This window comes from Chelmon rostratus, chromosome 24, assembly GCF_017976325.1.
Source record: "Chelmon rostratus isolate fCheRos1 chromosome 24, fCheRos1.pri, whole genome shotgun sequence".
NCBI lineage: Eukaryota > Metazoa > Chordata > Actinopteri > Chaetodontiformes > Chaetodontidae > Chelmon > Chelmon rostratus.
The window spans coordinates 3,865,797-3,891,551 of NC_055681.1; the positions used below are offsets into that span (position 1 = coordinate 3,865,797).

Consider the following 25,755-nt stretch of genomic DNA (forward strand, 5'->3'; position numbering starts at 1 on the left):
GCAAGAAAGCTTACAAATCTACTGCAGTATCATTTATTTCAAGAGCCTTAAAGCCAAATTAGAAACACATTTGGAATCAAAGCTGAGAATTTCCAATATGCAGGTCAGTTTATTCAATCTCTCCTCTAAGAGATTGCTTTTTTTCTTAAAATTGTGATATTACAAAGTCAATCCAATGCAAATATTGTGCAAAGCCTGAAAACTTCACAAAAATCGGATCAACAAAACGATTCTCTAAAGGCAGCAAACACCACAACCAGAGAGCTGCTTTTTAGGAAGAGTGATTTATTTATTTTTCTCAAATGACAATGGTACAGACGACATGAAAGCACAGGGAGGGAGGAAGGGGGGACTGAAATCATCCAACACATGGATATTGCATGGTGAGGGTTGAGGGGCAAGCAAGAGTACCAAATGGAGTAAAAGATATCGTATCAAAAATTTCATTTTTTTCATATATATATTTATATAGGACTAATAATTCTCTTTAACTATGCAAAGCAAGGAATGCCCTTTTTTCCATTTATCTTGAGCCTTGGCTTTCCCTAAGTAGAGCCAACATTATTATTCATTAAAAACAAAAAAAAAAAAAAAAAAAAAAACAACTGGACACGCTTTTGGGGCTGGGCGGGGGCATTTAGAGGCGTCCTGGAGTCCTGTCCGATGTGGCGTTGAGTCTCAGTGTAGCGCGTTTGGGCGTGTGTCCAAAGGGGGGGTTGAATTTCTCAGCGGGAGAAGGTCTTTCCACTGGAAAAACAAATCAAACAAAAGACACATGAGCTGAACATCACACAGAACAGGGTTACTGTCTGTCTCACACAACTCTAAGCTTGTAGGAGGAACTGCTGTGTAACATTTTTCCACTGTTTTAACCACATCTAAAAATCATCAGTTAGAGAACAGTTTGACATTATGGGGAATATGTTTGCTTTCTTTTTGAAAGTCAGATGAGACGGTTAATACCAGTCTAACGCGTGGACACTAAATATGAATCTACAGCCAGCAGCGGATTAGCTTAGCTAGCACAAAGAGCAGAGACGGGGGAACAGCTATCCTGGTTATTTGGTTATTTTAGCACACTTACAGCTCTTGCATTCATGTCAACATACTTGGCAATATAACTTACTCATGATACTGATAAGCACATGATATTTGTGGTGTGCTTTCTTCTTCGTCACTTGCAAATGCTTTTTCATTCTTCTAGCCAAACCCAGGATTCATTTTAAATGTCTGAAACTCACAAAGATGGCAGCTAAAGGGTTCCCAACCTATTCCAGTTAGACATTAACCACAGGACAAAGACTCTGTGTTCCGGCAGTATATATTTTACAATTTTTTCAGAGTTACAAGGCTAAAAAACAGTGTATGTGCAACTGTTTGGAGGTTTAAGCAAAGCGGAGAGCTGTAAAAATTCCTTCCTGACTCACTGCAAGAACAGAAGGGGGCAAACATGGCCACACACCTCCAAAACACACAAAGAGACATAGCTGCAGACTGCAGCCGGCCCACATACAACGCCGTATCTCAACGTGGAATCTGGTCGTGTTTTGCCTTCAACTGCGAAAAGCATTCACGGTCATCTCAAATAAAGACATGCAGCACATGAATGCTTGTGACTCATGAACATTACTGCACGTCTTTATTTACAATCTGAACTGTGCCACAGACACAGAGGAGGATGAAAATGTGTGAAGGAAGAGTCATGGCGTCAAAAAAAAAACAAACTTTGGTCCTTATCTTGTTCTTTTTACACGAATGACGTGACACAGTACAGATCTTTAATGGACACAAATAGTTACAGTGAATCTGGGCAAAGGGTGTTGAGATGAAAAGAGGAGCAGAGGTGACTTACGAGATGGTCTTCATCTCCTTCTTCTCGGCATCGGGTCGAGCGCGGTTCAGCACCTTGAGGAAGTCTGACGTCTTGGCCCTCATACGTGTGTGAATGTAGGCCTGCGGAAGAGAAATTCTCATCAGGCATTCATACCGCAGAACACCAACCATAACTCATCGTCTGATCTTGGAACGAATTGTGCGCAAAGACACACATGCAGATTTTTGTTTTGTGAAGAATTAAGTGGTCAACATTTTGTGTCAGGTGCTTACACACAGTGTGTAGCAGAGACAGGGACAACAATGGTCTGTCAGAGTATAATCACCTCTTTGCCAAGCTTAACCCACCCACAACTGTCCATAAATCCATCCTCTGTGTCACCCACACAGATTCCCCGCCATCACAGACAAAAACATCCAACATCCAGTTCCATTATCTAAAGCCAAACACATCCCTCTGAAATGTAAGTCATCCAAAAAATGGCTTTGATTAGGGTTTGCAGCTGAGACGAGCCAGTTGGAGGAGCCATTTGAAGCATGTCTCATTCTGTGTGATGTGTACACAAACGCCCAAACACTGCTGTAAAAACCTGTATGACCACTGAGGGCGGCAGAGTTGGCGACGGCCTTCGTCTGGACTTTCTATTGTGGAGGAGGTGCTGTCAGGCACTGAAAGGACGTACTATTACAGAAGAGTTCATGTTTGTAGACTGTGATTAAAGCAGACTTTCAGCTTGTCGGGTGATGACAGGTGCCTTCTCGGTATTCATTTAGCCGTGGTGGGCCCTCAAACTCAAAATGTAGCGTGTGACCTGAAAGCTCAGCCTGGAGCCTTAAAATACATTTAACAAATGATCCAACCAAACATTATGCAAAAACAAGCTTTTACCAGAACCCATTGGAAAGTTTGCATGAATGGATCAAATATTTGGAGCCATAAATAACATTATCTGAAAGGTCTAAAGGGCCTAATTTGAGTCTAAGATCAAATAAGGTGGTTTGTTCGTGTTGTGCAGCTACCAGGTAGGCTCTGAGACCAACAGAACTGCTTCAGAAATGTGACTAATTTAGAGGTTCAGGAGAGATCTACCTCCATCCAGTCTCAAAGAAAAACTTTCCTGAAAGGAAACTCAAAGAACTACTGGAGCATTTGGCTCTGATACTTCACCCTTATTGAGTTGAACTGACCTTGGAGCACTTTATGTGGTAGTGCAGGTAGTCCCTGAAGGTGTGGATGAGGTTGATGGTGTTGTCTCTGGCATTGGCATTGGTGTGACGTGGAAACAGGACTGAAAACAGCAGAACAGTGCATGTACATCAGTATCAACTGAGTAAATCAGTTAAATAGTCACAGCAGTAAAGCTGCAACGCAGGTAATAAAGGTTTCAGCCAAAGCTTTACCGGCACTGACCAAAGGTGATGTATCCAATGTTGTCCCCGACAGCGGCGTCTGTGTCCTTCAGCTCCAGTGGGGGCTCCCTGTGATTGAACAGCACCTGGGGGGCTGTGTGGCTGGCTCGCCGACCCTCTTTAAACTCCTACACAAAGAACAAGCAAGGGTACAGTTCCACTTTTGGAGGTTTACTTTATTTAGTTTCAAGTTATAATAACATAGCATACAACATGCTAATGCTATATTCAGCCAAACAGTGAGAACGGAAAGACTAATCACACATTATTCAAAGATACTTACCCCCATTGCTATTGCTATAATTGCTCTAAACAGCTAAATTAACTATTTTAATTGTGCTTCGTTAAATTCATGGCACGTAGCTCCTTTTTTACTTTAATGAACTGAAAGAAAACGGGGTGAATACTAGATCTGATTTCAGCCTCACTGCACGCCATTCTTGCAACTGGTTTGTTGACACTTCTGACTCATCTACGACTCTGAATTACACCTGGAAGGATAAAGTGAACATTTTGGGATGCAGCAGTCTTTGAGTGGGCTTCAGACTAGCCTAACCTCACCTACTTAATCACTGACTTATGTACGTGCAGCCTCACACACCTGCATGAAGACTTTGCCGATGATGACGTCGTCATCGTCTTTGAACACTGTGCTGAACACCACCGTCACTCTGTCTTTCTTGGCCTCCACATACCTGTAAAGACAGGAGACACGTCAGAGGTATAAGACCACAAAAATGAGAGGATGATCTGTGGAGGCTTTCCAACTCTCTACGTACATGGACTCATCGTCTCTGTAGTGGACCACAGCCCTCTGCTCGCCCTCTTTGCCCTCTTCCTGGAACTTGAAGTACTTTTCAAACACTGAGGCGAAGCAATTCCTCTTGAGCATCCCCGCCTGGTGGATAACCTCGTCTTTATTGGCTGGTAGTGCGTCCAGGTCGTAGAGGAGGGACACATTGTAGCCTGAGAGGAAACCCATCAGAAGCATTACAGAATGAGTCATGGCTCCTAGTCAACCACCAATTTTACTGTGACTGTTTTCTATTATTTATTATTTCTACTACATTCAGGACCTGAATTAAAAAAAGGAGATCAATAAGCTTTTGAGAACTTACCAGCCTCTGGTGAAACCAGGAAATTCGCATAGACCCTCTTCAGCAGCTGAAATGAAACATGACCTTTACTCATATCACATTTCTCTAAAAAGTTTTCAGAAGAAGCACATCACAGAAAAGCCATAAACACAAAGAGAAAAGAGCATGAACTTAAAAGCAAAATCAAAGGAAAGAAAGCTTGATTAATTCAGGACAACAACCTAAAACCTGACTAAAGATTATGTAGCATGTGCTCTGAATAAAATTGGTCTGTGTGCTGGATGAAATTACTGCAGTAGCATCTGTGTGTTACAGCTTTGCACTGTGTGTGTCTGAACTGTGTCGTGTGTCGTCTGGATGGACGTTTTTTCATTTTAAAAGGGTTGTTTTCAGAGATGGCAACAGATTTTTATACTTGTGCTACAAGTCTGTGGCCACTGCCGCAAAACTTTCAGCCTCTGTAGGGACAGTGCTGTGTGCAAAAACGTGAATGTACAGCCCTGCAATGGTAAATATGCTGTTATAATAACATTAGCACCGTGCAGGCAGGCTCAGCAGCTTTTTTCTTGGACTAAGAAAATCCAACTGAAGACAAACGTTGATCAGGAATCGATAAAGAATCAGACTCATAAGCTGAGTCAAGAAATGGCATTGGCATCAATAAAATCTTATCAATTCCCATCCCTAGTTCTTATCTCGAGCATGACGTCATCTGTGAGGCCAAAGGTATAAAATCATTAAAGTCATTCCTGAGGAAAATGGAGGAATACCAAACAACCAAATTCTCAGGCCAAGTCGTTATGCTGCCGTGATGGCTGATAAAGAGCCATATCAGCTCAGAACTGTGAGTAAAGTCAATTGTTTCCTCGGCTCGCTGTTTCCAGGTCTGTGATACTGTGGAAGGTATTAGTTTGCAAACAAAATATATTTTAACTCCACTAGAATATTCCTTGTACCAAAAGACTTGACACACTCAGAAAATTCTTAATTGAATTAAGTGTGCTTTTCATTATCAATTAATCTGCTGATCTTATTCCAATAATTCATGAGTCGTTTGGTCAGAAGTCAGAGTCAGAGTCAGAGTCAGAGTCGATCAGCTGATCCACACCAGCACAGTGGACCTGCTGCTGAGCTGAGCGATCATGAGATGCTTCTGCCACAGACTGGATGGGGCTGAGTTCATGACTCTGTGAAAGAGGAAGTGGTGTTTGCTCTGTGATGCCCACAGATACACTTTTGATGATAAGCTGCACTTTTAAGCAGAAATTCATATTTTTAGACCAAAACTGATTTTTGCGACTCGACTGTCAACACAGCATTTCCAGCTAATTCAGACTTCACTTACGTGGTTATTAATTTACACAGAACATGGTACCTCTTTGCAGGTTTTAAAGATTTGTTTGTGGCTAGTGATGAAGCTCACTTGTATCAGAGGTGGATATAACCGGCAGAAAGGAAAGGCCTCTGCAGTACTATGTGCAAAAAAGCTAACATATAGCCATGATTAAGAATATTTTGCTACACCATGCTCTTAGGGTCAACCCTGAATCATCAATATCATGCTTTCTTTTGATCAAAAAAAAAATCTAACAGGTACTTCCAAAGCCATCCTTTGATTTTCAAAAACCATTAACACTACAGTGATTTTCATCGCCTGTGGGAATCCCCCCTGAGACTGAGCAGGTGGTTTAAGAGAAGAGAAGAAACTAGCAGAGATGTTAAGACCAATAAAAGCTGAGGAAGAACCGAACTCGCTGTACAGCAGGAAGACAGGAAAGAGGTGTGTCTCATCTGGAGGTTAGAATAATACCATGGGGGCCGCCTCTCTGATGGATATGTGTTATGTATGTATGTTATGGAATGAAGTGAGGTGGACTTCATAAGAATATGCAAATAACACTCAGGTATGGCAACAATGCACCACTGGAAGTCAACAAAAGACAGTGCAGCATACGATATTCTCCTGAATGCAAATCTGAGCAGCGTTTTAACAAAGTCAAACATGTCAAACAAGAAGAACAGATAAGAATGTGTGAGAATGAACAAAATAACACTCCCTCCCCCAACCGCTCTCCAAATAGACTTTTCCCAGGCTGAATAACTGAATGTGACACTGTTCAACCATTCACTTATCCCTCTGCTCTTGAGTGGTAGGGAACAAGGAGGGAAGTCACTGGACGGCAGCCAAGACATTCATACACAGTGGCTGCTGCTCACACAGCACTTCCTTGCCTGGGGTGAGTCACACTAACTCACTTCCTGTTTCTACCAGAAGCCTCGGCAGCTGCTTTCTTCCTTACATGGCAACAGAGCTCTTGTGGTGGAGGTTAGTGTCTATGTGCATACAGCAATCACAACCTCATTACATCGACACACTATCATCTCAAATTGACAAGGAACAGTGTCAGAAAAACACAACCGTTTTTAAAAGGACTTTTAAACTCAAGTTTAAAGATCTAAAAGACAAGAACATTTCAGCGCTTGGAATATGAGGTCATAATTTCAGACACTTTAAGGTTTTTTCCAGATACCCTGGTGTGTGTTGCATGTTTATATAGAGGATGTGCACATGTGTTTGAAAGATGTGAAAATGGGTATTTGAATTTGAAACCACGCAGAAATGAGCGTTGGTGAGGCCCCATTTCTGTCTGGGCAAGCACAGAGAAACAGTTTCCAGACTTTCCATTTGTGTGTGTGTGTGTGTGTGTGTGTGTGTCTCACACCTCATCAGCCCCATGCTCCTGCAGCTCCTTGTAGAACTTCAGGGAGATGCTGACCATCACTTTGGTCTTGTCCCCATTGGGGTTGGAGATGTGGTACAAGACGCCATCGAAATCTGAGGCAGAGATGAACGGCATCAAAAACCGCAGGCGCTGAATGAGGGACGACCTGACCCTTTACTTTTGGCAACTTGACACACTGACACATTTTGTCCTTAGACAAATGAGTCATCTTAATTAGAAACCTCAATTCATGCTGGTACCCTAAGATTATTTCAGTCAATTTCACAAGTAAGATGTAACGCTTTGTGTCATAAATGGGAATGGGAAGATAACTGGTGTGACGGCAGCGGCAGCAAGCACAGCGAACATCAGTATCACCTCCTGCAAAAGCCTTACAACTATCTGCAGTGCTAAAACAGACTTTTTTCAAATCAACATCTGCAACCAAGATGTGGTCGGTCTAAAGGAGGACATTCAATCAAACTAGATATGGCATAGAGCAGGCTTTTAGATATGGTGTCACATAATCTCACCTGCAAATGTCACATCGACAGCCTCAGGCTTGGTTCTGCAAGTAAAAAACAAAAGTTAAAAGATGTATGAGGCATATGTATGGAATACTGTCCGGCTCAGGTGGTGTTAAATTAGTGAATCTGACTAAAACTCTCCCTCATATTAACAGAAAAAATGACACATAGTAATGATAACATCACTAATCAAATATTTGATCATTCCCTAGTTGCAGCTCCTCAATTTTGCTTTTACTGATAATATGTAACAGTAATTTATTTTTTGTGGGTTTTGCTCTCTTACAAAACATGCAAATTCAAGGGGTCACTGTGGGCATTAGGAAAGTGTGATGGGCTTTTCAAAGTAGTTTCTGGCATTTCATAGACTACACAGTTAGTCTACTAATTGAGAAAATAACCTGTTAATTGCCAATGAAAGTGATTTCTAGTTGCAGACCTAACTGTAACATCGGCAACAAAAATAATGGCATCATTACATTATCTGATGAAAGCAAGTCTTTTTATGTCTGATTTCAAATTGAAACGGTATATTTTCCTGCACAAAATCTCTGGAACAGCACACAAACACTAGGATTTTCAGGAGCATCTTCTTTAATGAATCACCTCGACACTGGTGTTTTGTTAAACCAGCAAATCACTACGTTGGAGATGTTCAGCAGTAAATGAATAGTTTTAAGGTGGATGCTGCAGCAGCTTGTCCAAGCTGCATACTGTGCATGCTGCAGGGAGCTGCTGCTGGCTGTGCACAGGGCGCAGACTTGACTCAGCTTGACTACAGGAATGCGGAAGCTGGATAGAGAGGCGCTGGTTAGCTAACTGGTTCTATGGTGCCGTGGAAAGAAAACAAACGGACTTTATTAAGTTGAAACACCAACTTCAATGCAGTATAATCAATCCAATGTTGTCACATTGTGGTTAATGACATATGGCGTAGGGAAAGGACCCGGTTCGTGTGGTTTTTGTGACAGACCTGTTGAGTCAAAAACTGTACACTTTTGAAAAAATGTTTCACTGGCGGTGAATCCTGGTTAATGCAGGTGAAATATCTTTAATAAATGGCTAGTCGAGTTATTAACTAATGTTTATGGATTGACATCAGGATATCCAGTAGGGAACCAACGTTAATAACGATGAGGCTAGCCACACACATCAGCTGTGTTGCTGTCGACTAGCTACTTTAATGCTACGGAACCTTGTAAAACGTTTTAAAATATTTTATTTAATATATGTCACGTCAGTGGTAGCAAATTAATCCAAAATGTTGTGTTATGTTATTTCAACGGGCAGTGGGAGAACGGCCGGGAGAGATATAATTCATTGGGGTTGCAAATTCTTGCACCACACGGACCATGCAGACACACCCCAGCTTTAGGCGACCCAGTCACGGCGGATTAGCAAGATAATTCAGTCTGTATTTTAGCATTTTTTGATAATAAAATAAGACTACTTGGCTAACTCGCGCAATGCTGCAAAGCTGCATCCGAAATTCCCACCTGCTTCATTAAATGCAGCCATAATGTTCCGTAAAATGACAGAGGGGAAGCTAGCTGACGTTAGCAATGCTAGCCAGGTGTAACAATGATTTCTCACCCGTTGGATGCGCCGTCGAACTTCAACGACAGCGTCTCTTCTATAATGCGGTTATTGATTTCTAACAGGATCATCGCAGCGAACGCCGGTGTCGAGGAAAAGGGGAAATTATCGGTGCTGGTCGGTGGGATTAACCTCTTTGTGTCAAATACTGCAATTTTTTCCTCCCTTGACAGACCAAACCGCTTCCGCCGAGGCTCCTTCCGCCTGTCGCTTCCGCGTATTTTACACTTAGGACCCCAGAAGCTGAGGATACCCGCAATGTTGCCTGTCATAAATTCGTAATGACAAGCTTGATAATTCTGGTAGATTGGATGGAAAAGTCTGTCAGTGTTTTAAAGGACAACGAAGGTTGTCTTCTCAGTTTTGCATCAAATACAACTAAACCTCGCAATGTCCAAATATACAGGGTACATTATACAAAATAATACTTATTCCTTACCGAAATCATCATTAATTACCATTAATAATTCAGTAAAAATGTCCAATTCATTTAGTACATACCTTAGAGAAAGGCTCTGTCCAGGTAAGACAAATAATTAACAACATAATAATAATAATATAACAAATATTATCTTAGCACTTTGTTACTGTTACAGAACCCCCTTTACGTACAGTTATTTGTGTCCAACTTAAATTTCTTATTTTACGATTGTCCCACATGTTTTTACTTATGTATTAATACTATCAGTGTAATTGTACATAGTATAAAATAGCACTTTTACTGATAATGGAGTACTTTAGCATCATTGTGTTGCTACTTTTATTGTAGAAATGCATGGACTTGTTAGAGACAGCAAGGAAAAAAAGGAGACATAGAAAAGAACAAAAAAGACAATAAAATAGGATACAAAATAAAATATATGTGTACATTATATACAAAAAGATGTCTATATTTTTGCCTTAAAATAAGTGTTTATCCTCAAATTAAACATTGAAATAAATCAAAATAGAAAAGAAAGAGCTGAGAGGATATCAGGGTGGTGACAGCACAATGTCTCAAAGGCAGCACCTTGTCAAATAGCGAAACTCATAAAAGTGTTATCTTAGAGAAAAGAGCATGGATACACTGCCAGCATAAAGTAAATTCCAAGCATAGCTGGTCATTTAAAGGGATTACAGCCTTATAATTTGCAGGAGTCATCTCCGGTCTTAGGCGTACCTTCAGAAGCAAACACATCAACAATGAATATCTTTGCTGGAACAGGATGAAAAAAGCATCCTGATGTCAATCATGTAGGCAAGAAGGCAGGTTTTCTCAGGTTTTCACAAAGATTCACATCTAAACAACTTCATTAAGCCAATTACTTAGTTTCAGATGTATTTTTAGTATTCTGAATATGGATTTTTTAAAAGTATGATATCAGATCAGAACAGGTGAGGTACAGCATACATGTTATGTGGTTTGTTGTCTATGTATGTTTTCTTTCATTTTATTCTCAATGAAAATATTTGTATATATGATGTGTGTTTAGCATGAAGGGACTACAGCTTGCATTTCACTGCATAACCCTGTGTTGTAAAATGACATATAAATAGCTTGAGCCTGACTCCTTTGTTAAATTAATCTGCATCAATATTCAATTTTTTTAACCTGTATTTGAGCAAAGCAGCAAAAGAAGATATTGAACTACAACCGCTCGAGAAAACGCTGAAACGTTGATATTTACTTTCGCTTCATGCTCTCTTCTTCCCCATCAAGCCATTATTTTCTGAGTTTATTAAGTGTAACGTAACAATGAGCCAGATACTAAAAACAGGCCATTCTCGTTGGGGGACTGACAACTTAACATGACTGTCATTTGATGGCGTGGAGCCTTTCTGTCTGTGTGACAGCTGCAGGGCTGACAGCACTGATGCAACATGCTGCTATGCTGATAATTGTGCATCTTAGCTCTCAGAACCTCAATGTAGTGATTCACAGACAAAGAGGAGGTAGTGGAAGTATTTACACATTAACTTCATTTTAAGACTGAGTGGAGTCAGAGTGAAGTACTTCTATCAGCACCGTCTCCTCTCATTAGTCACGTTTTTTCTCTGCACACTCACTGACGTAGGATGCCATCAGTGAGTGTTTCTGTTTCCGTTTCTGCACAGAAATCTTGACTTACCTTAACAGAATCGCAGAATAACAATCTCAACATCTCACTTCCTCTTTTGCAACAGCAAGAGAGGGAACAAAGCTTTTCATTTCCAGCAAGTGTCACAGCTGACACCCTGACCTGCTGATTTGTAAAACACCTTTCCACATATCCCCGATTACCCAATGGCTTGCAACAGGGTCGAAGCCTGCGTTAGAACTAGTTATTCCAAAAGGACAAAAAGAAATAACTTTGATTTCATTAGCAGTGGTGTTGGGAGACATTTCGATGTTTGGAGAAGTTGAGCAGACCCTGTTGTTTGATATGGCCCCTAAAAATGAAGTAGCAGCTGCTTGCAACCACACCTGCATACAGTATGTCTACTGAGTGTGACCAGTTGACCCTGAAAAACTGATCTCTTTTCTTGTGTAATTTGAATTTTAAAATTTTTAGAAGCCTGAGAAGTAAAATGATCTGTTCATTTACTAGACAAAAACAAAGATTAGAGGAAATTATGTGATAATCAATGTGATTTTGTGTGGCACACATCTGTTTGGTTTTCCCTACAGTAAATCGTCTGGTTGGAACTTTGTGGACAGTTAATTCCCAAAATAACAATAAACAACAATAAATAACATTTTTATCTTATTTTATCCGCTTTTATCTCATTGTTTAGATGGTTCTTAATTCTAGGTTTTTATCCATTTCATCCCTATAATATTAATTAGAAATAGGATAAATTTAACCTTGAAATGTAATAATAGGCTAACCATACTCTATACTCTCATGGCTCAATTTGCTTAATATATTCTCATTTCTCCTAATAATAAAGTTAAATGTTGTGATTTAATATGCCAAATAAATAACACAAATAAATTAATATAATACAACCTTCCTTTTTGTGCAATGGCATCACCTTTTCTTCAGCTCTCACCACGTGGTGTATAGGTATGACCTGTCACAGTCAGAAAAGCACAGGTGTAACTGTACTGATGACAGTGTGATGGTGAGCCAGCGTGCAGAAAACCAGGACCGTGAAACTAGAGCAGCTAAATGAAATTGAACCATCATTAATTTCATTTTTCAAACTTGTGCTTTTCCTACTGTCACATGTCAAAATGCTTTTTGTTAAAGTCCGATTGCAGCAAAATCCCTTGACGACATGTACGAGCAGTTACATAAAGGGGGAGGAAACAGGACATTGGGTCAACTCTCCATAAAAAAAAACACATATTGTAACAGACTGAAGTGATGCTCTTTGGCACAGACTTGTTTGGTTGTCAAGGTTTTGTCATCTTTGAACGCTACAGCCAGGCCAGAGCAGGAGGTGAGTGTCTGAACTTATTAATTCTCACAGGTGGAAAGTAGAGGGATTGTGTATTTAATTAAAGATCCTGCATTCAAAATATTATTTAAATAAAAGTACAAAGGGTTTGACATTTTAATATACTTAACAAAATTACCTTTGTAAAAGTAATCATTTTGCAGGCCATTTCAGACTAATGTATTGGTATTATGCTATTATATTATAATTATTGTTGCAATAATGTGGACGCCACTTTAATATTGCAGCTGGTAAATGTGAGGCTAATTTGAATTTATATATATATATATATATATATATATATTACTGTAAACACTGATGAGAAGCTTCTAATAATATCATCATTAATTGTTGACATTACATTTTGTATTAAATTAACTATTAACTAAAGTTGTCAAACACATGTGGAGTGCAAAATACAACATTTGCCTCTGAATTGTAGATTTAAAATGGAAATACTTAAGTAAAGTACAAGTACCTCAAAATTGTACTTAAACAATGTACTTTTGTACTTGAATTACTTTCCACCTCTGTTAAAGAAAGATTATGTCAAATCTGGAAAGTGAAATAACTCAGTCGTCTTCCAACAAATGAAAAGTTCAACTGATAAACTCTGAAACACACCCTCACTGAGGTGGATACACTCTTTGCTGCCACAGTCTAGTTGGTCTGGTATGACCAGGAGCTCGTGGTGGCTAATGTCAGTCTAAGATAGGAAAACGTTAGGTAGATATTTTCTGTTTAACTGACAATATCTACATTTTAACATGTACCATCATATTCTTTCCCCCCTCTTTCTCAGTGTAATCGTGCACAGTGCTAGATTTTTCAAATTGTGCTTACTTTCTGTATTATGAAATCTCCGTAATCTTTAACAAGACACAAGCTGGATCAGCATATTTGTACTACTATGATCGTGTACTAGTCTCAGTTTGTTTTCCATCCATAGTCATGTCGATCACCTTTAACTTTGAGGATTACTTCTACCCAGAGAATGACACCATCCATGACAATCACACACCCTACGTGGTTGATCCAAAGACATCACCATGTGAGACAAGACCACTGGATCCTACACCAGCTTTGGTCCTGTGTTCGATCCTCATAATCATCTTTTTCCTGGCGATACCAGGGAACCTGATGGTGGGATGGGTGATTGGCACCAGCAGACAGGCGCTGACTCCATCAGATGTGTACTTGTTTCATCTGACGATAGCGGACGGTCTGATGGCCCTCACCATTCCGTTCTGGGTTGCAGCACTGGTGAAAGGGTGGATCTTTGGTGACTTCATGTGCAAGTTCCTCAACCTCATCTTCGAAGCAAACTTCTACACCAGCATCCTCTTCCTGGCCTGTATTAGCATCGATCGTTATCTCGTGATTGTGCATGCAGCTGAGAGTCTCAGGAGTCGTGAGAGGATGTGCAGCAGGATCCTCTGTGCAGCAGTGTGGGCTTTCGGTGGGGCCCTCGCCCTGCCTGCACTTTTTAATGATGCCACCAAGCTAGAGCCTGACTCAAAGTGGATGATTTGCTCGGAAAACTTTGACATCGGCAGGGCCTCTTCATGGAGGCATTTCACCCGAGCCTTCCTCCATATTTTTGGCTTCTTCCTTCCTCTGGCTGTCATGATAACCTGCTACAGCATCACCATCGCAAGGCTGCTAGTCACTCGAGGTTTTCGGAAGCACCGTGCCATGAAGGTGATCTTATTGGTGGTGATTGCATTTCTGCTGTGCTGGACACCGTACCACCTCACCATGATGGTGGACACAGCGCTGAGGGCTGATCTGATATTGTTTGACTGTGCCATGAGGAGGTCAGTGAACCTGGCATTGCGTGTAACTAACAGCGTGGCTCTGCTGCACAGCTGCATCAACCCTGTCCTCTATGCCTTCGTGGGAGAGAAGTTCAGGAGGAATATGATGCTAGTTCTTCAGAGGAAAGTCCGACAGGAGAGGGCGTCCGGGTCAAAGTTCAGCAGATCCACATCTCAGACCTCAGACAACAACGGAGCTGTTCTCTAAAACATCAGTGGACTTTTTCAATAGACAGTATAAGCCCGGATTTGTCAAGGCTTTTTCGTCCAGAAAGGAAGTTGCACTCCAAAATTTCGCTCTTAAAAAAAGCAAAGATGTGAAAAGAACAAGATGTTCTGCTCCCCACATACTGGAAATTCTCCCTCCAGCCTGTGCAACTGTGTATAATTGTGCAATTGACACAGCAGGCCAGATGAGAATGTTCTGTAGGTTTGGAGATGTTTTGTCAGAAAAGGACAAATTTAAATTTTGACCGAAACTGTTAAAGCATCGTACAGTTTAACATATTACCACTGTACAGAAAAATTTTAAGACAAAGTAAGAATATGAGGTTAAAGATAAATGATTTCTCACAGTGTTTGTCTCACTTGTTGTCTCTGTTAATTATCTCTACTGTTGCTTTATTGGTGCACTGCTGCCATCTATTGAGTTTACTTGTGTCTACATCCAGATTTTTAGCCTGTTTTAGTGATTGTAAGCATTTGGAGTGCATTTATACAGTAAACATGTCATGATCCAGCTGGTGTTTCTGTCTTTATTTATATATGCTATTCATATATATCTATAAAGTTTATGTAAACTATATACTGCTTTCATTGTCAGTAAAATGCTTCAAATGCTATTCACATTTTAGGTTTTGCCATGTAAATAAATAAAAAATAAGTGGCTTTGCAATTTTTCTTGCATTCATATTCATAATATTTTACGGAAAGTATTGCAACAGTGTGGACCAGTTGGATGGTCACTGAGAAATGGCACACTAACCAATTAATTAATTGATTATTCATTGTTAATTATTCTAACAGCAGTCTTTTCTGTTTTTCAAATGACCACAATTAAGTCAACTTGTGCAACATTAATATTATTAACAAAAATTTAAGACAATTTTTTTTTCCTGAACACGTACAGTCACCTAAAAGCAATAAGTTATACATTATGTACATATATACATATTAATACATTATAATATTATTTTAATAACACATATCTGCACATTACTTTTCTAAATACAGCTCTTAGAATTATTCTTATTATTATTAGTTATATTATTAATTCTATTAACAGTAGCAGTAGAAGCTGTACATTGTATTTGTACAAATACACTGGAATATTATTTGTCCAACAGGCGGCGAACATAAGACACAAAGCGCTTGCTGAAGACAAAAAATGTGAAATAAAATGTAAAACCGCTGGAACTCTTTCGTTTTTGATTTGTTCCATTTTTGTAAGTGGATTTACTAAAGCACTGACAAAAAGGCCGAAAAAAAATATAATTTTGATTAACTCCAAAGTGCTCAGTTAAATAAAGTTTTAAGAGCTTCGTCGCGGAAGTAGGATGGCTTATACTACATTTCCCAGAAGGCAATGCGACGAGAGACCAGTGGGGTTGCTAATTAACCGCTACAGTTCAGATAGAGCGCACGAGGTATGTAATGTTGACTCAATTTTGTGTACCCCAAAAAAATGTTAAGCAAGGAAGCGTGGTGCTTTCTTAACTGAAAGCTAGCGTATTGTTGTTTAAACTGGCTGCCAGTTGCTTGCTGTAAAGATTGTTATTTTTTGTGCTCACTAAAGCTACAAGAATACAATTTTATACTTATATACTGTTGCTAGCTAGCTATAAGTTAGTACCTGTGTCATAAACTGTGCGGCGAAGTGACTTTTACCTGTAATTGTGTCGTTGTCATACACAACAACACGAACACAGCCAGCTTTAGCACATTAGCAGCTAACGTAGCAGCCGCCTGAAGTGAGTGAAACACGGACATGCTAACACACTGTCATACCGAGTGAATGGCTTGTGTAACTTGTTTGCATTTCGCCTTTAAATCCTGACAAGCAAGCCAGGCCATGTAATCCAGTCTTCAGGAGCACACTGTCAGTTTAATGGCATTGTTCCACTTTTATATCGTTATAACAGTTGCCATAACTCAGGAATGTGTTGCGATTAGCCATCTTTAAAAGCATATCTTTTTGAAACTTTGCTGGTTTTCATACTCTTCTTTGATTATAACCTGTATGTGTTTTGGGTCGGCCTGCTGGTCAGACTAAACAAGCTATTTGAGGACATCAGCTTAAGCTTTGGAAACTTTTTTCCACAGTTTTCTGGTACAGTATGCAACAAATAATCAATTATTTCGGTAAACAAGCTGTAGATTATCAATGCTGATGACAACTGTTAATTGTAGCCGCATTTGATTCAAAGCAGTGTTATAGTCTGTCACAATAAGCAGAAAACTGCAGTTGTTCTCTCATGTCAGCTGCACAGTGTCAGAATAGTCTGACTAACTGACAACATTGTTATCTTTTTAGGTTAACAATGACACCGGACTCAGCTGCTGGATAGCCTGCAGTTGGAAAATGTCACAGTGTGGAATGGAGCAAAGGTCAACACTTTCTCATACATGCTAACAGCAGCATGTAGCATTTTAACCATATTGTCATCACCCTGTTAAAGAGTTCATTTCAGTGTTCTGTCGAATGATTGTGCAGACGAGTTGAGAAGAAACCGCTGTTTCATTCAAAGATTTCAACCCAAACAGCTGGATTTTTTAATTTCAGTTCAGAAGTCAACAGCTTTTCAAGTTGGAAAAAGAACCTCACATGGTGATTTAACGACGCAAAAAAGTTACACTCTGCATCAAAGAGTGATCCATAAACCAGCTGACACAATGGTAGAAGATGACACAGCAGGAAGTGGGGACAGATCAGAGGGGGAGAAAGAGACGGACCTGAAGGTGCCTGTGTCAGAAGACTGCAGAGGACATGAAGACGGAGACGTGGAAATGGCTGTCTCTGCTTCTGAGGTCCTGTCCCCCTCCGATGGTCCCCCAGAGGAAGCCAGGGCACCCGGAAATTGGAAGTGGGCCGTCATATTCTTGTGTTTCTATGGGTTTATGTCATCAATAAAGCCTGGAGAGCCCTTCATTACGCCATATCTACTCAGCTCTGAGAAGAACTTCACCAGGGAACAGGTTAGTGGTGTCCTCAGACTGGTCTGTGTTGGGTTTTGTGCAGGTATATTTGTCTTTGTGTGAAGGACAAGAGCACCAGTGTGAACCACATTTTGAATATCTAATTAGTACTGAAAAAAAACCCGCCAATCATAGTCACGGTACACTATTTTTAAGAGTTTTGCAGAGTTGTTCCCAGGCTCATATCTAGCACAGGTGACTGTCTGGAAAGCACAGAATAAAAATTAACCTGAAAGACTGATTTGTATGTTTTTCTCCTTACTATGAAGCAGCTATTACACAGTGGATGTAATGAGTGCCCCCAGGGAGAGTTTGCTGTTCCTTTTAACTGTGCTCAGGGTTCACATTCCTCCAAAGTGGGTCAGTGTAATAGGCTTGTGGAGATTTGCACTCAGAGAATGGCTAGGAAATCATCAGTGGACTGTGATTTGTAGCTTGAGATGGGATCACTATATTGTTGGCTAGTTCTTGTTTTTTTCCTTCTCTCAGAATTGACCTTGTACCAAGAGTTGACTACATGGCAAGGTGTCACAGATTTGTGGTGTTGGAGACACATTTGACTTTAATGTTTATATTTGAATCACTGTCACTGTCATATCCCATAAATTCCTGTATTTACTAGAATCCAGGGAATAAGCGGCCCTTGACTGAATCCCTCATCATCTGTTGACAACCACAACTGTGTAGCTCAGCATCATCTCAAGCTGGTCTCACTCATATTAAAGTTAATTAGACAATTTAAAAATGACTTTACATACTTGAATAGATACTGTGATAGTTATCATTATTGTGACAATATGATCATGCTATTGTTTAAACATTCTGTTCTCCAAATTAATGTTACCAAGCTAAATGTAGATTAAATCTCATGATTTAATCTCATGGTTATTAGGATTTAGTTTTACATATGTGGTAGAGTTTGTTCTGATGTTTTGCATGACACACAATATCACATCAGTTTGATTAGGCCTGCTTATGTCATTCTCATGAGGGATTAATCTCCTGATTGTTTTCTCGATTAATCAGTCGATTGTTTCATCTATAAAATGTAAAAAAATAGTGAAAAATATCCACCTCAGTTTCTCTTAGCACAAGGTCATGTCTTCAGATGTTTTGTTTTGTTTGACCAACAATGGAAACCCCCCAAAATGTTCAATTTACAATGACATAAAACATTGCTGTCAAATGTGCTTCAAACAAGTGAAGGGCCTGTATTCATACGGAAATAGAATATTTCAGTCTATAATGTTCTAATTAGCCACCAAATTGCTCATAGTCAATACTGAAGTCTTCATTGATATACTTTAATGGTTGGGCAATATGGTCTAAAATATAGATATCAATGTGAGGATTAGCTGCTTTTCTGTGTCATAGTATATGACAGGAAATGAGATATGTTTGGGTTTTGAATTGATATGAAAAGTTATAAACCAAAAATGTCAGTAACTCATTACAGTTTGCTTGCATTGATTATTTTGAACAACATATTTTTGTTATAATTGACAAGATGTGGTCACAATGTTGCGAGACATTAGACCTTTTGAAAATCGTGAACCGTAATGTTGCATTGTGGCCCAGCCCGAGTTAGGACACCACATTTTCTACCAGCAGGGAGATGTTGGTACATTTCATATTTTGTGAACTAAAGCTGATGCTTTCCTCCTCACTGACTTGATCACAACTTTATTTGACTTTACTGTAATTTCCAGGTGACCAATGAGATCACTCCTGTGCTGACGTATTCCTACATGGCCGTGCTGGTGCCGGCCTTCCTGTTGACGGATTTTCTGCGTTACAAGCCGGTCCTGATCATCCAGGGCATCAGCCAGGTGGTCATCTGGATCATTCTGCTCCTGGGCACCACCCTCCTCGAGATGCAGTTCATGGAGTTCTTCTACGGCATCACCATGGCCTGCCGCGTGGCCTACTCCTCCTACATCTTCTCCCTGGTCAGTCCAGTCATCTACCAGCGCGTGGCAGGATACTCTCGCTCCTCAGTCCTCTTGGGGGTGTTCACCAGCTCGGTAGTGGGCCAGCTGTGCATGTCTGTGGGCAACGTCAGCTTCTACACCCTCAACGCTATATCTTTGGCTTTTGTCAGCTTTGGTCTGCTGCTGTCACTGTGCCTACCCTGGCCTAAACGCTCCCTGTTTTTCAACCGGATGCGGAACCTGGAGCAAAAAGAACTGGCAGCCACCAAATCCGAATTGGACGAAATTAACCCGAAAGCCAGCGTGCCATCCTCTGCAGCCCCCCCATGCTCTGCATCACGCTGGACTGATTCTGTCTTGGTCCAGATGCTGCTTGAGGTGAGAAATGTGGTGAAGAGGCCCAACCTGAGGCTCTGGTCCCTGTGGTGGGTGTTCAACTCCACAGGTTACTACCTGGTGCTGTTCTACGTTCACATCCTGTGGAACAAAGTCTACCCGGCCACTGAGAACAAGAATGTTTACAACGGGGGAGTGGAGGCAGCTTCTACCCTGCTGAGTGAGACATTTCTGGAGTTTAAAGGAACAGTGCTGCATTCTTGCAATCTTATCTGTGTTTTGTGCTCAGTGCTTAGATAGTTTGGTTTCAGTTTCCCAGTCCTCCATGCTTTTATTCACATTGGTATACAACTCCAGCTTGCTGTCTAAATTTAGATGCCAATAATAAGGGACAACTGTGTGCTCAACAACAAAAAGAATATGAAAAGCCTTTCAGCAGGAGGCCAGAAGGAAGTGTTTGTTTTTTCCTTGAGAGTGGCTTTCTTGCACAAAGTTGCTCTGTAAAGTCACAAGTAATTCTAGGAGTAGTGCAGAGTATCTCCATGCTGAGATAAGAGACAAGAAAGAAAAAATTAATTAATTACGTAATTTTATATTATACAGAATGTGATGGAACTGATGTGGTTCAAAGCACACTGGTTGGACTGGTGAATGAAGCCCTACATCAAATTATATTCTTAAATCTCACAGTCAGAGAAACGCCTGAATACAAGTTTCCCTTGTAGTTTGGAGAAGTCATGTTAATGCTTCCTCAAAACAAATTCAGGACAAAGGCAGCGCTGGAGTGTTAAAAACAAAAGTGAAAGAATTACCTTACGTCTTGCATCGTTTTGTTGAACTTTATGGACATAGTCTGTCCATTTACCACTGGCATGCGTCCTTTTTTCTGAATTTGTTTTTGGGGAATCAAACGCACTGCTGTCCTCTTTTTGAGTTAGGGCAGCTGAATGATTTTAATATTTTGTCAGAGTTTTGCAGTTGCGTACATTGTTCAGGACGCCAACAGCTGTTTAGTTCTAATATATATATAAACAGTCATCAAAAAACAGTGATTAACTCAAAAGCCTGTGCACTTCTGTCCCTTGTAGCTAGAATGAGTAATTGATCTCCCAGCTTTATTATGTCAAGTGATTACATAAGCCTTAAACATCAGCAAGAGCCGTAAAGCGCAAAGGTAGCAGTTTGTTTCAATAACCTGGACGTCATTTCCAAGCAGTAAAAATGACGTATTTAACAGAAACTGATTGTAGCTAATGATAAGAACAGAAATAAAACTACGTCACAGTGGCAGAGGTTACTGAGCTGTTCATATTGACTACAAGAGAAAACATTGACTTCACTTGAATGTTCTCCGTCCCCTTAAAGTAAATCTTTAACATTTAAAGTAATGTGTTACTAAAACAAGATTACACACCCAAGTTAGTGTTTTTGGAGTGAAAATACATTATTTACACCACAAAAAGTTACAGCATTAAATATAAAAGAACAAGCTGGTGAGTGAGTGCCTGGTTTACATATCATCTCTGTCCAGACCACTTGTTGGAAGTCACCCAGATGAATAGAGCTTGGAGAACTTTTAACCTAGATCGATGTCTACCTTTCGGCAGGCGCGGTGACTTCCTTCACCGCTGGCTTTGTGAAAATTCGGTGGAACGTCTGGTCTGAGCTGGTCATCGCTGTGATCACAGCAGTGCAGGCGGGTCTGCTGCTCCTCATGGGCACCACACAAAACATCTGGGTCTGCTACATAGCCTACGTCATCTTCAGAGGCTTCTACCAGTTTCTGGTGCCTATTGCCACGTGAGTAAAACTGCAAAACTCACCACTTAATATATCCCTAAACCTGAGTTTAAACTGATGCAACATTTCAGAATTGAATTTTTTGGCCTGATTGCTGCAGCTAGAGAGAAGGTCATAAGCTCATTACGATTGATGAAAAAAGTTGATCTTGATCAGTGATGTCCAAAATGTGTGCTTTAAAGGAAGACCAAGGGTCACACCAGATCTGTTATAATAGTTTCACCACATAAAATGAAGAAACATTTACATTAATGATATTGTTGTTTAATTTTCAGACCTGTAAAAACAGAACATATATTAGCAGAAAACATTGAAGGAGCCATGTTTGAAAATCCTGTTAAATGTTCATGCTTACAAAAAAATAGCAAAACACAACTATTTCATGCAAACATCAGCTGGCCGTGACTGTGTGATACATTTTGAAGTTGAGCTGTGATGATCATCTCATCGTCTCTCCGCAGTTTCCAGATAGCCTCGTCGCTCACCAAGGAGCTCTGCGCCTTAGTGTTTGGCATCAACACCTTTTTGGGGACCATACTGAAGAGCATCATCAACCTGATATTTGCTGACAAGAGAGGCCTAGCGTTGGATGTGCACTCTCAGGTAAGATGGTCATTTTATACCTTATGCAGGTGTCAGTACATAATGCTGGCAGCTGGGCTGTGTTTCCCTCTGGATGTATTTCATGTTATGTATGGAGCACAATGAAGACAGAAAAGTAAAGAAATAATTCTTCAAAATGACATGAAACAGAGGAAAACAGCAAATACTGCTAACTGCCGTGTTGCCGCGCAGTATTTGCGGGACCAGAGCCGTCGTTAATGTGGTTAGTTCCACCTGTGGCTTTGCTGCTGACAAATCAAAATGCCTGCAGTGAAAAGAGTCAACAAATCAGATTAATTGTAGAGAGAAGTAAAGAAACAAGAGTTCTCTAATTCTGTCAGTGCTCTCAGGATTTAGTTTAGATTCATTCAGAAAACAACGTGTTGAAAACAAGAGCCAGACCGTTGACTGGGAAGAAAGGAAGACGTCATGCTGCTCCTCAAGCAAACACATCAGTCAAGTCCTAAATATGAGGAAGCCAATCAGCCTTTGGTAAATAAAAACTTACTGTACGATAAAAGCTTTGACTCGTGTATTTCACTTGCACAGCGCAAAAACCAGTGTAAAGCATAGTGATGGACACACTTCCTGTTTAACCCTTAAGCAAGGAAAGCTGCTAAGGCAAGATTTCTTCTTAACTAGAATCCAGAGGGATGGAGCAGCATCTGAAACATGATTGAATTTAGTTTGCAAGATGCTTAAGTTGCTGTTTTAAATGTGTCACTGCATGAATCTCAAATCAAGCCCAAATTTCTCACAGTGATGCTCCTTTGGTCCTACAAAAAGCAATTTCCTAAAGCAAGGAAAGTATGATTATCACCTCCATGATTCAGGACAACTTTATTGCTGTTTTAACAACAGGTTGCAAAGACACACATTCAAGTAGGTGGACAGATGCAGGATGTTCAGCCTCTCATTTTATAATATTAGTTGAGTCTATGATTTCTTTACATGTCCTAAATCTGATTTTAAGATGTCTATTTCTCTCTTACAGTTCCTGGTGTACTTCATTTACTTCACCATTCTGACCATCGTCTACTTCGTCAGTGCTGCTGTGGTCATCATCCGTCACTATAGAAACCAGCCCCGGGGAGGAGGCGGGACCAACGAAGAGGCGGCACACACAGAGATGCAACCTGTGGCTGCGAGCTCGGAGGCAGAAACTTTGTCTAACGGCAAAAGCGCCAAAGCATAATGATGAGAAACGTGTCTTTCCATCGGCATCTTTCCTTATCTTGATCCCAATTTTTGCAAATGAGCTCTCCAGACTCTGCGGGATCAATCACTTCAACCCTCGATGCTGCTGGAGTGGTTTATTCAGTGTTAGCTGCTGAGCCTTAATCAGAGAAGTGCCTCATATTAGCCCTAAAGCTCCTGCGCTGCACCAGTCAGACAGGCCGCAGATGGCTTGTTTCTGACATCTTGATGTAAAGTAAATTCTGATTGGTTTGTTAATACCAAGCATGAAGTGGTACTATGCTTTCACATTGTGGCAAATCCTCTTCAACACAGAGAGGGACCATTTATTTAATGGCCAGAATTGTTTTTTGTACAGAAAACAAAGGAGCAGAATTAGCAGCTGTAACATGCTGAACTGTTTCAGCGACAGTGATTTTCCCTTCAAACAAAAGTTCATGATTCCTACGTGATTACTAAATACTACTTTAAACCAGGTTTCACAGACAGAGAAATAAAAAGGTGTGGACCTTATTCTTCTCATTGACACTCCTATTGTATGTAATGTTACAGCTCCGTGATTGTTATTCTAAAAGACACATAGATGGATCATCACATATGATCAGATAATGAAGGGCATCTTTTCCAGCCCTTGTATCCGTTTATTTTAAGCTGTAAACTGCAGATTTTATGCAGTTTGTTGTATAATGATGACATTTTGAAAATGATTTTATTGTTGCTGTTAATTGTGCTCTTTGTAATGTAGGAGCAGTGCTGTCAGAATATTTGATTCATTGAAACAGAATGTGTTGCTGCGGAGAAACGATATGTGAAAGTAATGATGACATTTTTACACAGTTAAACTCTTCTTTGCCAATTTGCTAATTAAAAGTGTGATATTTCCAATATTCTTGCTGCTAAGTTGCTGCCATTGACTCTATGTGCCATTTTTGGCAAACAACCAACCCCCAAGAAGGGGTCTAGCTCCCAAAACCTCGTCTTTTTCAGTCCAAGCGTGGCTGTTTTCACATTCGTCAGCAGCTGCAGGAAGCACTTCTGTCGGCCGTGCAGAGATCATAGGAACAGTGTTATGTAACGCTGCAGCAAGTACAGTGCAAACATTTAGTAGGTTTTTATAATGCCATTCTGCTTTCTCAAAAAGCAGGCGTGGCCCTCAGATTTAATCAAGACTATCTTTCTTACAGTAGAGACAACAGTAGTGATTGAGTTTTGAGTTGAATTGTACTTAAATTCCGAATGTATAGATATTTTTTAAAGTTTTGATTTAAATAATTGCTGAGAAATAACTGTGAATCTGTCTGAATGCTGTAAAAAAAAAAACACTGATGTTAATCAGATGTTTATTTTATACACACAAATAAATTACATTTGGTGGACAAAAGGCTCAGATGGTTGCTTGGAGTCAGTGCTGACATTCATCTGTTCCCTGACGCTGATTCTGTCAATAAATGCCAGATTTATTGTATTAATTACACAAGTAAATAGGGTATTTTGCATTTTAATAATACTGTGTACTGGACTTAGAGATGTGGTTGTTTGATCAGCTGCTGTTGCTGCTCACAGCATGAAGAGCTCTTTGGTTTGTATTTGTTTTTCTGCTTTTATTAGCAGGAGGTCAGTTTTTTAACTTGACCGTTTCTCCAGCTGACCACAGTGACGTAACGAACCCTGAAATCAGCTTCAAGAACTGACTCTTTCTTCTGGAAAATGGTCTGTGTTTTAACTGCATGCAGACGGATCTAATATCGGAAGAAGACACACGGGAGACTCTGTCAGAGTGAACTTGGGCAAAGTGAGACTTGTATTCATTTGTTTGCTGTTGGACAGTCAGTGGTCCTGCCCTTTAGCCCTGAAGTCCTTTCAGTAAGCAATGAGTCAGCAGCTCGCACAGATGGTCAGGCGCCACATTCATCCTTCCTTTTGGTGAGCTACAGCATACTTAGTGTTAAATTATAATAATCTTTATGGAGCAAAGCAACTGGATTTAATTTGTCTCTGATCAAACTGTGTTTCTTTTGCTCCACCTCTTATTTTAAAGTTCATTTAAAAGGAGGGATATTGTTCTGTTTGATAGAAACGGTTGCTGCTGTAGGTCTCTGCCTCTACCAGCCAGCAGCTAGAGGGAGGTAAGAAAAACTCACAAAACATGAGAAAAACACTATAAACCCACCGGCTTAATGTGCAAAACAGCACTGATGCTACTAAAACATAATATAGATGTATACATGTTTGTTATAGTGTATTAATCGTAACATGTACATACAAAATATGAAACCCTTTTAGTTTTA

General features: G+C 40.2%; 3 protein-coding genes across 4 annotated transcripts; 2 read left to right on the forward strand and 1 right to left on the reverse strand.

Annotated features, from left to right (window-relative positions):
* Positions 1-265: 265 nt before the first annotated feature.
* Positions 266-9,392, reverse strand: arpc2 (actin related protein 2/3 complex, subunit 2). The gene is made up of 10 exons (XM_041966218.1): positions 9,184-9,392; positions 7,597-7,631; positions 7,064-7,176; positions 4,362-4,407; positions 4,023-4,209; positions 3,845-3,938; positions 3,245-3,371; positions 3,022-3,122; positions 1,853-1,953; positions 266-747 (listed from the first exon to the last, which is right to left on the reverse strand). Exons 1-10 carry the CDS (start codon positions 9,255-9,257, stop codon positions 726-728), a joined length of 900 nt encoding a protein of 299 aa, XP_041822152.1. The 5' UTR covers positions 9,258-9,392; the 3' UTR covers positions 266-725.
* A 3,130-nt stretch (positions 9,393-12,522) lies between these two features.
* Positions 12,523-15,473, forward strand: LOC121627373 (C-X-C chemokine receptor type 2-like). The gene is made up of 2 exons (XM_041966251.1): positions 12,523-12,591; positions 13,538-15,473. The coding sequence occupies exon 2, from the start codon at positions 13,540-13,542 to the stop codon at positions 14,611-14,613; it is 1,074 nt and encodes a 357-aa protein (XP_041822185.1). The 5' UTR covers positions 12,523-12,591; positions 13,538-13,539; the 3' UTR covers positions 14,614-15,473.
* Positions 15,474-15,847: 374 nt separating this feature from the next.
* slc19a1 (solute carrier family 19 member 1) lies at positions 15,848-24,843 on the forward strand. Of its 2 annotated transcripts, none has more exons than XM_041966151.1 (6): positions 15,848-16,051; positions 16,939-17,600; positions 19,310-20,087; positions 21,475-21,667; positions 22,129-22,270; positions 23,265-24,843. In XM_041966151.1, exons 2-6 carry the CDS (start codon positions 17,298-17,300, stop codon positions 23,463-23,465), a joined length of 1,617 nt encoding a protein of 538 aa, XP_041822085.1. In that variant the 5' UTR covers positions 15,848-16,051; positions 16,939-17,297; the 3' UTR covers positions 23,466-24,843. The 2 variants fall into 2 exon arrangements, with proteins under 2 accessions (XP_041822085.1, XP_041822086.1); XM_041966152.1 differs by lacking the exon at positions 15,848-16,051 and adding an exon at positions 16,714-16,734.
* The last annotated feature ends 912 nt before the right edge of the window (positions 24,844-25,755 follow it).